Source organism: Mixophyes fleayi, chromosome 5 (genome assembly GCF_038048845.1).
Source record: "Mixophyes fleayi isolate aMixFle1 chromosome 5, aMixFle1.hap1, whole genome shotgun sequence".
Lineage (NCBI taxonomy): Eukaryota > Metazoa > Chordata > Amphibia > Anura > Limnodynastidae > Mixophyes > Mixophyes fleayi.
Genome location: NC_134406.1, coordinates 52,278,959 through 52,292,245, shown reverse-complemented (window position 1 = coordinate 52,292,245; position 13,287 = coordinate 52,278,959). Strand labels below are relative to the sequence as shown.

Below are 13,287 nucleotides of genomic sequence, written 5' to 3'. Positions count from 1 at the left end.
TTCCAGCTGTATATACAATAAAGGTACAGGTAAATGCAATCTAGGACCGCTACAGTTGCCTGTCAGAGTGAGCACTCATGCTTTCAGCACTTGACTCACTTGCAGACTAGGCTAGGAACAACCTGCTTTGGTCCACACTCCATTACTTTCAGGATTTCTCTCTGTGTTCTGGATCCTTCCTCTTGGTACTCAGGCATACTTCCCATTTGTAGCAATAACTCAAAATGTGACATGAGCAGACCAGACTGTCTGTCACAAGGAGTGGGACACTCACACTTCTTCGGCCAGATATAAAGATATGGTTCCTAACCATGGATGAAACAAGGCTGCTTAAGCTGTCCCTAAACTTAAGTTAAAATAAGAGTTCATTCAATCCTAAAACTTATCTTTTAATATCAATATATCTATATCTATATATCTATATATATCTATATCTATCTATATCTATATCTATATCTATATCTATATATATATATATATATATATATATATATATCTATATCTATATCTATATCTATATCTATATATATGTGTGTGTGTGTATGTGTATAATATGCTTTTGTGTGTGACTGGTTAGGAAAGAAACTTGGCTTCACCATCGATTCTGGAAAATTCCATAACATATCACTGGGCCAAGGACAAGAGAAGGTAGCAGAGGAGACTATGGCGAAAGCTGCAGAAGAAGGACACTGGGTGATCCTGCAGGTGAGTCATCTGCGTTAAAATATTGGTAAAAAAACATGGTGACAATAGCTGTGCTGCAGCAATTATTTTCTTTATAAATTCAAGTGTTTTAGTATTTTATGTAAAAAACATTGTGTTTGGTGTGTGTGTGTTTGTTTGTTTTTTTAATTTACACCCCCCACTTATTAATAAGTTGACTTGTAATTTGGTTTTATTCACTTTTCTGCTACCTTCTGGTAGAAATTAGTATATATTAAAAATGTTTCTACCCTATGTACATGACATTTCAGCTGTAATACATCAATTCAGTTTGAAAAGATAGTAGTCTAAACTCAGTCCTCCCTCCCTCCCTTCCCTGTTTCCTGCATGCAGCCAAGACTTTGTGTTGTTGTTGTGTGACAGATAGCCCTCAGTGGAAGCTGATTTGTTTAAAAGTCTCTTTTTTTTCTTTTTTTTTAAACTAAATTATTTTGTAAATGGAGGGTCACGTGATGGAGCTGTACAGGGCAGGACTTGCTGGCGCTGATCTTAAGGACTTATTCTAGAGGGTCACAGATTTAAAGAAGCTGAAAAAGAGGAAAATACTACTTAACTGTTGCAGATATATTCACTAAGGTGATGGCTATAATGGCAACTCAGCTGGTGTATAGCAACAGGGGGTGACTATTTTACCTTCCCTAGACGACCCGCTGTTCAAGGCAGAGTCTGTACCTCGGCTTCAGTCACATTTGCAGCTGACCAGGGACATTCTGCAGGAACACAGATGGGTGATCAACTACAAAAACTCAAGTTGAATACCAACCCAACGTATTGTGTTCTTGGGATTGTAGTTCGGCACAAATTGTGAGAGGGTTTATCTCCTTTCAGACAAAGTGCGGAAAACCCGGTGTCAGGTGAAAGATCTTTTATCTCTAAATCGCGTCTCCGTACTTCAGTGTATAAAGCTGCTGGGTCACATGGTTTCCTCGTTCGAGACTCTGCAGTTTGCTTGTTTCCATTCGCGCAAGTTCCAGCAGGAGATTCTGGCAAAGTGGCCAAGGTTGGATGCCCACTTAGAAAGACAGGTCTTTTTCGGTTGTCACAGACAACACAACACGCCTGTCTCTTCTCTGGTGGCTGAGGAGGGACATCCTAATACAGGGGTGTCTTTTCTCGTTGTGGTACTAGACCGTTGTAACGGCGGATGCCAGCTTGTTGGGGTTGGGTGCAGTCACTCTTCACCTCAGATTGCAAGAGACTTGGATGCCGGAGGAAGCACGGTTGCCCATAAATGTTCTGGAACTACGGGCATTATTCAATGCTCTAGTTCGGGCACAGTCCTTCCTGGTACGTTGTCCGATACGAATACAGTCGGACAATGCTACAGCGATAGCTTACATAAATCATAAAGGAGGAACAAGGAGCCTTCTTGCCATGAAGGAAGTGTCAAAGATCATGAAATGAGCAGAACAACAGGTTCCTGCAATTTCAGCGATGTTCATTTCAGGGGTGGACACCTGGGAGGCTGACTACTTAAGTCAGCATGCCATTCACCCAGGCGAATGGTTGCTCCATCCGGAGGTGTTTTCTCAAATAGTTCTCCAGTAGGTTCAGCCAGAAATGGACATGATGGCCTTGCGGCACAACCGTAAGGTAGAAAGGTATTGTGCCAGGTCAAGAGACCCTCGGGCATTTTTAGTGGACGCTATGATGGTACACTGGAACTTCAAGTTGGTGTACCTTTACCCTCCACTTACAATGCTGCAGCGGATCTTACAGAAAGTGAGAGGTGAAAGGGTTCCAGTGATTCTACTGGCACCAGATTTTCCGAGAAGAGCGTGGTACTCAGATCTTCTAGATATGTCGTGGATCGCCCTTGGCGTCTGCCTCTCAGGGAGGATCTTCTCAGTCAAGGTCCATTCTTTCATCAGGACCTAGATCAATTGGCTTTGACGGCTTGGAGGTTGAATCCTTGATTCTCAGAAAGAAAGGGTTTTTGGAGAGAATGGTTAAAACCTTGATCCAGGCGAGAAAAACCATCATCATCCACCATTTATCACCACATGGGGAAAGCATATATATGTTGGTGTGAGAAGATCAAAGTACTTACTAATGCTTTTCGTTTAGTCAGGGTGTTGGCTTTTCTACAAGATGGTATGGACAAGGGATTGAGGTTGTTGTCCCATAAGGTCCAAGTAGCGGCGTATTTTCAGAAACGTATTGCTCTGTTATCGGAGATGCAGACGTTTCTACAGGGTGTACTTCATGTACAACTGCCTTTTGTTCCGCCAGTGGCTCCGTGGGACCTAAAGTTGGTCCTTTCGGCGCTTCAAAAATGGCTCTTTGAACCTTTTGGAGTCTGTTTTTTAAAACTTCTCTCGTGGAAAGTGACCTTTTTGCTGGTCATTGCTTTGGCCAAACGGGTTTCGGAGTTGGCAGCCCCGTCATGTCAGGCTCCTCTTCTGATTTTCTTTGACAATCGTGCGGTGCTTAGAACTAAGCCTTCGTTTCAACCAAAGGTGGTCTTGAGGTTTCACATAAATCAAAATATTGTTCTGACAGTTCATGAAGGTCTAACAGCTCATTCCACGAGGTCGGTTAGTGCCTCTTGGGCGGCCTCGGCTGAGCAGTTGTGTAGGGCATCTACTCGAACTTCTGTTCATACATTTACCAGGTTTTATCGTTTCCATATCTTTGCTTTAAAAGATGAAGTTTTGGCCGTAAAGTTTTACGTGCCGCTCATTCTATTTTTACAAAAATCCTTTTCTTTTCCATTTTCTGACCAATCTCCCTTATCCGTGCTATTTAATTTTAACTCCATCCTATCCTCGTGAAAAAGGGCAAATGAATTATTCTTGGCTGGGGGTATTTGAAGTGTACTCTGCACTTGTGGCAGTTGTTAATATTTCTTTCTTGTAAGTTTCAATATGGTCCATCCGCATTTGGTTTGGGATACAGCTCAAGCCATTGAATGATAGTTGTAAGTACAATATGTAATGTTAGTCCTGCTGTCTGTTTCAACTGATTTGAGAACTTTGTAAAAAAAATTTATTCTTTTTGTATTTGCCTAGAATGTTCATTTAGTGGCCAAATGGTTGGGAACCTTGGAAAAACTCCTTGAAAAGTACAGCACTGGAAGCCATGAGGATTACCGGATCTTCATCAGCGCTGAGCCAGCATCAACTCCAGAAGAACATATTATCCCCCAGGGAATACTACAGAACTCCATCAAAATCACTAACGAGCCACCCAGTGGAATGCTGGCTAACTTACATGCTGCACTCTACAATTTCGATCAGGTAGAACATAATCTCTTCTTAAGGAGAGAATGCACACCATCAATGATGACATATGAATTGATAGACTGCCTTCTCACAGATATTTTTTAAGTCCACAATATGACTGCCTCCACAATGTATGGGGAACAGGTGCATATATTGGCAAGATTTAGCCTGTGTAGTACAGAAAGAGATTAGAAATGAGATAGCCTTTGTTTCCCATATGATAATCAGGATAGAGGTATAATTTTAGTGAACACTCCCCACCACTAATGGATCTCCAATAATAATGTTCCGACTTGTATTAAATGTTTTTTAGCCTAATAACCCTTTTATGATGGTATTTATATATGTATAATTTAATATAAAACTTTTTCATGTTAAGGCTTTGTGTGTGGCAGTTGTTCAGGTACAAATCAAGGTACAATTGACATTACTAAGGTGTAGTTAATATCACTTTTACATGTGGTTTCCAGGATACACTGGAGATGTGTGCAAGAGAGCACGAATTCAAAAGCATCCTCTTTTCTCTGTGCTACTTTCATGCCTGTGTTGCTGGAAGACTCAAGTTTGGTCCTCAAGGCTGGAATCGCAGCTATCCATTCAATGCTGGAGACCTGACTATATGCATCAATGTTTTATACAACTATTTAGAAGCCAACACAAAGGTAAGGAGAGAATAAATGTCTGAAACACATGCACATATAAAAATATGTATATAAACATAATATAGTTGTATACTGTGCATTACAGACTAGGACCTGTCACAATGGTGAAGAGTTGACCATTGTTAACATTATCCCAAATGCAATATCCGAATTTAGTTCTCAATTTACTTATATTTTAACACTAAACTGAAGATTAGTGTAGATTCTAATGTAATCCATGTTAAGCCAAATGGGGGCCACTAATGTGTTAAACAGCCCTGCTGGTTGATTTGAGAGAATGTCCAGTTTTTATCCCAGTTTGTTTGGGAACGTTGGAAGTTATTGGTGTTGCTGAGCTGTAATAGTCCATATAAACTGTTCTATTTGTCATGATTTTCACCACCCCTTACGTTACTTCTCAGTTTCATTCCACACATCTATAATAAATACATAGTTAGTGCAGAGGTACATGAGATATCATGCTTGTAACACATACCTGCAGATTTCCACCACTGGGTAAATGTTGTTATACAAAGTTGATGCTCTCTTGGGAAAAAAAAATGTCCTTTATTTCATTAACAAAACCAGTGGTTTACGTGTACATGTGTTCCTTATTCATTAGGCAGGTAATGAAGCATTTGCAAAAATGTAATTACATACAGCAAATCTGACAGTTCTTAACATTGCATTAATAATCACTACAATTAGTTTTGATGATGGAAGCAATTTGCAGCGCGTCATATACATAAATAATGTTGAGATTCTTGCACATGTCATTTTTATGTATTAAGGATGCCACCTTGTTGTGACATTCTCACTGATACTCTACTTGAGATGAAATTATGGTGAGATGAGTGATTTTATTTGAAAGGTAAAACAAGTTTATGCCATACTTATTAAATTAAAAAGGTGACTTTGAAAAATAATACTTATGTGGGCTGAATCCAGTTGAATGTGAAGTGCTTTAATTTGTTGGCACGTGGACCCATGTTATTTACTAGAGCCGAACGGATGTCTTGTGAGCATTAATCGCAGTGTCATGCTCCTTCTTATAATGTTACATTTAAAGGTCCACTAAACCCCTCATATAAATCTCCTTATATAAAGGAGCTAATAATAACATTGAGAAATAAATATGTAAAAGTCCCCATACCTTGACAGAGAACTGGAGATATTTCACATTGTATTTACATGCATTATGCAGCTATTGTTATCTGTGATCAGACATTTCCTGCTAAAGGTGGCTGATTGTCTGTGTCCTTTACTGAATTGCTGACAGAAAGACTAGGAAAATCTCCTCCACCATCACCGGTCCTCTGCAAACGTCTTCCACTGTACTAAGGTCTAGAAACTTTACATATCTAGTCATATCTATCTCCATGTATATCTATAGTCATTATATTATAAATAGTTTTATATCAATAAAATGCATGTGTGTATATGTATGTATGTATGTGTATATGTATGTATGTGTATATGTAAATATATATTCTTTTATTTATTTATATATATATATATATATATATATATATATATGTGTGTGTGTGTGTGTGTGTGTGTGTGTGTGTGTGTGTGTATATATACATATATATATAATTACGCAAATTGATTTTAAATTTCAACTATGCTGGTTAGATAAGCAGAGCGGATTTAAACAGCACAACCAGCAGTATTGCTGATAACTAATAGGATCCATTGACAACACCTTGAGCCACCTGATAAATCCAAAAATACAAAGGAGTAAAATATAGTCCAGTAACTTCTAACCCCGGAGACTGCGCGCTTTGTCGTCACCAGGGGGTTTCATCTTAATATATATTTATTTATACACACTGTCAATAGAGGTAAATATCCCATGAATTACATGAATCCTGGCCATGAGACAGGTGGTTATTGTGAATGTATATGTGTAGATGAATAAATGATCCTGTGTGATCAGTAGGCCCCAGATGCGTTTCTGTGGTGCGGTACGTCTTGTTTCATATAATTTCAGTCCATAAATTAATATAACCAGGAGTGTTGGTAACATGCTACAAGGTACGATCTTGAGCTGATTGCTGTGGCAACAATATAATTCAGCACTTTAAATTAAAACAGAAAGTTAAAAAAATAAACCTTTTCAATAAATAAATAAATATCACCTCGTTAAAAGCTAGTGATATCTTCACATAGTGAATATCAATCCCTGTAATATATGAGTGAACGAGCCAGTTGTGCCATCATTAAACAATGTGTCAGAGTACCTTTCACAAAGACCACACAGACCTGAATGTTCTAAGCCACTGGCCGTCTCCTGAGATAAATATTCATTTTACTCTTCCCTAGAACGTAACAAAATCTGATCATCCTCTGCGATTTACTGACTGTACTGTGTGCCCAGGGGACTGTAGAAATGTGTTTACAGCGCCTATGACATCACTGACCTGTCACTGTACGCCGTAGGTGCCATGGGAGGATTTACGCTACCTGTTTGGAGAAATTATGTATGGTGGACACATAACTGATGACTGGGACAGAAGATTATGCCAGACCTATTTACAGGAGTTTATGAGCCCAGAAATGGTAAGAGTGAATTATGTGAAATGTTAGTGTGTGAGTCTACATAACAAAAATAATATGAACACTTGTCTAAAGGGAACTGCAGTTGATAATATGATGTATTGTAATTCCTAACTTTTATTCAGCATTCTGATGGACAAATAAGCATATAGTTAAGTTGTTGGTAACCTACTTGTGAGATGGAGCTTTCAGCTGCCCTGTATGATTTAGCTGGACAGGATAGTAGTCTGAGCTCTCAGATTCCTCTCTAACACCTATTAACTACACAAGGACTAGTTAGGCAGCCTGGCTGCTGCTCCCTATTACATTGCAGAACAGTTAACTCTTTAGTACTACATAGAATATGATAATAATAAATATTTTTTTAAAAAAATGTTTTAATCATAAGTCAGTGAACATATCAGTAACAATGGTTGCTTATCGTTCAGATGATATATATTAAAAAATAGTGGACATCAATTTTTTACAAGCTCATTACATTTGACAATTCTGTAAAAAAAAATAATTAAGCAACAATAAGTTTGCCCACGTGTAGGAAAAATTACTTATTTACACACAAGCTAAAATTGCCAGAGCCAAGGGCAGAAAATAAGATGGGGCAGCAACGCTAATCAGGAAGACTCCTCCAGGACTTGCTCCTACCACTACATCAGGGATAGACTGCTACTACTAGCTAGTCCTTGTTACTTACACCCTAATGCTGTCTTACAAGTATAATTCATCCATGCCAGATGAGCTCTCTACTTCAGGAACTGAGAGAGGAACATGTTAATGCTTGTACAATGCTGTTGACACAGGATACAGTATGGCACCTATTGAATTCCATTGTCACACTAATGGTGTATGTATCAGCAGTGTAATCGCAACACACTGTATTCAGTGACATTTACACTGTGTTGATATTTTATTCTACAGATGTATGACTGTGAGAGGGGGTCAAGTTGGATTAATTAGGCAGATTGACTGATCACTTTCTCCCTTACCAATGCTTTTGGTTTCCCTCCACAAAACTAATATAAAAAACAAATTACCTCACAGTTCCATATTGTCCCAGTTACTTAACATCGTTCTGTTTTTTGCTAATTTAAATATTTAACTTGAAAATAATATTTTGTAAGAAATAAGACTTCAAGTTTGTGGATGAAGAATAAGTGGCTGCAGTAGAATACATTCCGTTTAGATAATAATATGAATATTCAAAGTCACCGAGGAGTTTTGTGGCTGTTCTGTATATCTAAAATACTTTACAGTATGTGGTATATTCTTCCTCCTTATGCACAAGTTTTCCTATTGAACACTGAATTATGACACAACAGCTCACTGTTTATACTACAATAACAGTTTAAACATATATTATAAGGGAATATTCACTCTTTTGCAAGTCTCCATGTACTTTCTATGTGTTTATCAGTGTAAGCAAACTGTATTGAATATAAAACTAGCTATTTTCAGATGGGTGGTTCATAGCTTAATTATGAAGTATATTGTCGATGTGCTATGCTAGGCAGAATACATGATTAGATATTGAAATAGTTAATATATCAAGAAAGTCGTTGAAATGCATCAAAAATTCACACACAATAATTACATTAGGAAAAAAATATGGCTTAACATGATCTGACCTAAAATGAGTGAAAGATCTTTATGTGTCGTTTAATTTGGCTATGCTTTTAAGTATCTCATAAAATATGTTGTAATCTGTCGTTTATGGATTTGTCCTGTAAAATATTGTTACAAATATTTAATCCAACTGTCAATCTGTTTTTTGTTTTTTAATTTAAGATGGATGGCGAGCTGTCACTAGCCCCTGGTTTTGTAGCACCACCAAATTTGGATTACTGTGGATACCATGACTATATTGATAAAATGCTGCCTGCGGAAAATCCAGTTTTGTATGGACTGCACCCAAACGCGGAGATAGAATTCTTAACAGTGACATCTGATAACCTGTTCAAGACTATCCTAGAAATGCAACCTAAAGATATGGTGATTGGTGAAGGGTCAGGACTATCTGCAGAAGAAAAGGTAATAGATACTCTTGTTTTAGTACATCATGTAATAATGAAAGTGTAGCTAGTGCCTACAGATAGTGGCATTTATCTGTCCACTAAAAACTAATCACTGAGGTATACGTGTGTAAGCTTTACAGAAACACTTTACACAAACCCTTTTTATTTGTTATTTTATATATATATATATATATAGTTTTATTATAATGTTTTACTCTTATGGGCAAAGGAAAAACTCTGCACATTATAAATGTTTTTATCAGTTATATGGGTCCTATTCTAAAGTATAGGCTTAATTTAGCTGCCCCTGGCAAAGTCTATGCAAGGGGAGAAGGTGTTGTGTCTCTATCAGATCCTCTTGTTTTCAGGAGAACCCCCATGCTACTAAAAGCACAAAAACAAACTAGCTTATTATGATCGATTTACAAAATTACAGCACAAAAAAATTAGTCTGGCCACTGTGTTGGGTTGCAGGGGCAAAAGTCTGGTTAAGGGAAGACCAGTAAGAAGCAAATTGTAATAGTCAAAGTGGGAGTAAAGTTTCTGTAGTATCCTTTGTGAGGTATATGTATAGATGTTTCTTAGATGAATTTGACATGACTTGTAGTCAGATTGGATGTGGGGAACCAAGATCAAACGTTTCATATTAAGAATTACTCCTAGTCCTTGAGATTGAGAGAGACAATTTATGGTGGTGTTGTCAACTGTTATAGAGATTTTAAGTAATTGTGGAAAGATTAATATATCCGTTTTAAAAACATTGAGTTTGAGTTAGTGAGATGAAAGAAATAGAGGCCAACATAGATGGTGAGAGATCCAGAGAGGATATATACATTTGGATGTCATCCACATAGAACTGAGCCCCACACTCCTGCAACTGATACAGGAAGCAAAGAGGAAGTGGATCCAGAGAAACAAACACTGAAGAAGTTTTTTGATAAGTTGCATGAGAATGAAGACCGGACAGTGTCATGAAGAACGAGGGAATAGTGTTTGTGAGTGGTTAACTGTGTAAATGCAACAGAGAGCGCTCAAGAATTAGTAGTGACTAGTGAGCTTTAGTGGTGATGAAATCACTGACCTCCAGAAGCATTTTACACAAACAAGCACTCAGATCAAATAAAGGAACGAAAGGTCTATGCACAGAGGCATAACCTAAAACAGTGTCTAACATATATGTACCCATGGGTAGCACAGTGGCCAAGTGGTTAGCACTTCTGCCTGACAGCACAGGAGTCATGAGTTCAATTCCCGACCATGGCCTTATCTGTGAGGCGTTTGTATGTTCTCCCCGTGTTTGTGTGGGTTTCCTCCAGGTGCTCCGGTTTCCTCCCCCACTCCAAAAACATACTGATGGATTAATTGGCTGCTAACAAATTGACCCTAGTCTGTGTGTGTCTGTCTGTCTGTCTGTGTGTTAAGAGAATTTATACTGTAAGCTCCAATGAGACAGGGACTGATGTGAGTTCTCTGTACAGCGCTGCGGAATTAGTGGCGCTATATAAATAAATGTTAATAATAATAATACCCATGGGCACTATCTAGCACTCAACATTTTTGAGGCAAGTTGTCCCTTTAAGTACAGTTTGTTATGGTGACAATTGAATTTCTTCAGTCTCTGTTCATGGACCTCATTATAGGTTAAGAATATCCTTGATGACATTTTGGAGAAGCTCCCAGAAGAGTATAATTTGCAGGAGATTATGCAGAAAACATCAGAGAGAAGTCCATACATCCTGGTCTGTTTCCAGGAATGTGAGAGAATGAATGTTCTCATGAGAGAGATCCGGAGATCACTGAAAGAACTGGACCTAGGATTGAAGGTATGTTAGCTTTTATAGAAAGCTTATGTGATAATATAACACTCCATGACACATGATTCTTTTCATCTCTTTAGGGAGAGCTGACTATTTCCTCAGACATGGAAGCACTGCAACTTGCCTTGTACTATGACAGTGTTCCTGACTCTTGGACAAAGCTGGCTTATCCATCAACATTTGGCTTAGGGCACTGGTGAATATTTTTTTTCTCATAATAGCTATAGAAAATCTGCTTTCTCACCGACTGTGACATTTAAGTAATAATATATTGAGCTACACTTTCCCAATTATATTGTAACAAGTGTATTCATCCACTAATTTAATAGGATTAATGATCTTCTGTTGCGATGTCGTGAACTGGATATGTGGACACAAGATCTGGTATTACCAGCTGTGGTCTGGCTCTCTGGATTTTTTAACCCTCAGTCCTTTTTGACAGGTGAGTACCAGAACTGTAATTTCTCCTTCAATTCCTAGAAAAGGCCCAAAATTTAAAAACTTGTTCCTTCTGGTTGCTTGATGTGAATCTTGTATACCATAATGATGTCTCTTTATCTGTAGTGTGTGGTAGAAATAAAATTGTATTCAGAGTGTATGTAGCAATTGTGTCATGTCCTATGGAGTATATTAGAATTGTATTATGATCATTGTCTGTGACAAAGTTAGGTGTAGTGTTCAATATTTGCATAATGTTCCATTCACAGAGATCATATCCAAAGCGTAAAATATCTGAGGTGCAAAACCAGCATTAGATCCCACCACGGGGCTTAATTGGGTATTTGTGCACCTAGATCTTCACAGATGCAGAGCAATAAAGCACCATCAGTGGGATGGAAGTATCTGTAAAAAGGCATTCTTGCTAAATCGCTTATTTAGATTTCTACAGACGCATGGATTTGTGAAACAAGATTGTGCCATTTGGTGAGGAGCAGAACCTTGCTAGTAACACAATCACTCCAGGGGCGGATCCAGACTATTGATATACCTCGGGCGATTTCTAAGGCTGCCGGCGGCTGCACACTATGTGCAGATCCGCTCGGCAGTGTGCTGCCCCGCTGCTCTGATTGTGTTTAAAACACAATCAGAGCAGCCGGTCAGTACACTGCCACACGGACCTGCACAGTGTGCAGCCACCGGCAGCAAGCCCCCGCTAGGGGGATATTTCCAACTCTCTGCACATCTAAATGAACTTCTAAGTTGAAAAGGGTAGGTGTAAACCTCGAAGTGTACTCCAGGGACCATTCAGAGGTGGGCATTGGCTACACTTTGCAAATGACCTCCATTATTTGCATACAAGGTTTCTGAGGGACCTGCAGTAAGAAATGTTTCCTTTCATCACAAGGTCACCAGCGCAAACTTTACATAGCAACTTTTACCACATTAGACATCAAAAACCCCATGTAGAGCTTACCACACACAGCATGTGAATATTTCAAGGGTTTATACTATTAAACTTTAGGTCTTAATATATTTTAATAGCTAAAAAGAAATGTATGTTTAAAATCATAGGACACAAGCTCCAATATTTTTTTTTTTCCTGTACTCAGCTATTATGCAGAGCATGGCACGAAAGAACGAATGGCCATTGGATAAAATGTGCTTGACCATTGACGTGACAAAGAAGACGAAAGAGGACTTTGGACACCCCCCACGTGAGGGAGCCTATATCCATGGTCTGTTTATGGAAGGTAAAAATATTTCCACTCAGAAAGAGAATACCTAGAAACATTAGGTTTGGACACAACTTCATATTTATCTAATGACAAAAGGAGTTCTGTGCCCACATAAAAGCACAACATCTATTTAACAAAAATCTGCTCCCAAAACTCTGAGGTGATTTGTTATGTCTAATAAAAACAAACAAAAGCAGATTGTTCCCTTCTTTGAATAATGTACCAGCCACATACATAGTGAAGTATAATACTGACTTACAGGGCCTAGAAACTAATTGTATAAATTTTAGCTCCCCATTAACAATATATGGTGAGTGCACCGGAGTGTACATCTCCTTATGGTAGGAATAACTGGGTTGATTGGGCAATACTTTATAGACCACATGACATTCAGGCATTTTTGCAGGAGTGTGTGGCTTTCAAGCAAAACATGTTGGTGTGACAGAATGGGCACTAGTTTGGTAGGCTGGGAAGATGATACTTCAAGTGTTTTTTTTATTTATAAAGGTTTGTGTAATAAGTACCAGATACAGAGGTGACGACTCTAATTTGCGTTGCATCTCTGCAATAATAGAGCAGATGTACATGTCAACTAGCAACAGATCACTATTACAGAAGATAACACAAATGATTAGCCT

The 13,287-nt window shown here is 38.4% G+C and overlaps 1 protein-coding gene across 1 annotated transcript in view; it reads left to right on the top strand.

Annotated features, from left to right (window-relative positions):
* DNAH11 (dynein axonemal heavy chain 11) overlaps window positions 1–13,287 on the top strand; it is a 168,513-nt gene that overhangs the window by 154,107 nt on the left and 1,119 nt on the right. Inside the window, exons 72-80 of the mRNA XM_075214347.1 lie at window positions 578–705; window positions 3,735–3,962; window positions 4,418–4,609; window positions 7,031–7,150; window positions 8,930–9,172; window positions 10,797–10,979; window positions 11,054–11,169; window positions 11,303–11,415; window positions 12,524–12,664. Of these exons, the coding sequence (XP_075070448.1) occupies window positions 578–705; window positions 3,735–3,962; window positions 4,418–4,609; window positions 7,031–7,150; window positions 8,930–9,172; window positions 10,797–10,979; window positions 11,054–11,169; window positions 11,303–11,415; window positions 12,524–12,664 (1,464 nt within the window). The remainder of the gene's footprint in view (window positions 1–577; window positions 706–3,734; window positions 3,963–4,417; window positions 4,610–7,030; window positions 7,151–8,929; window positions 9,173–10,796; window positions 10,980–11,053; window positions 11,170–11,302; window positions 11,416–12,523; window positions 12,665–13,287) is intronic.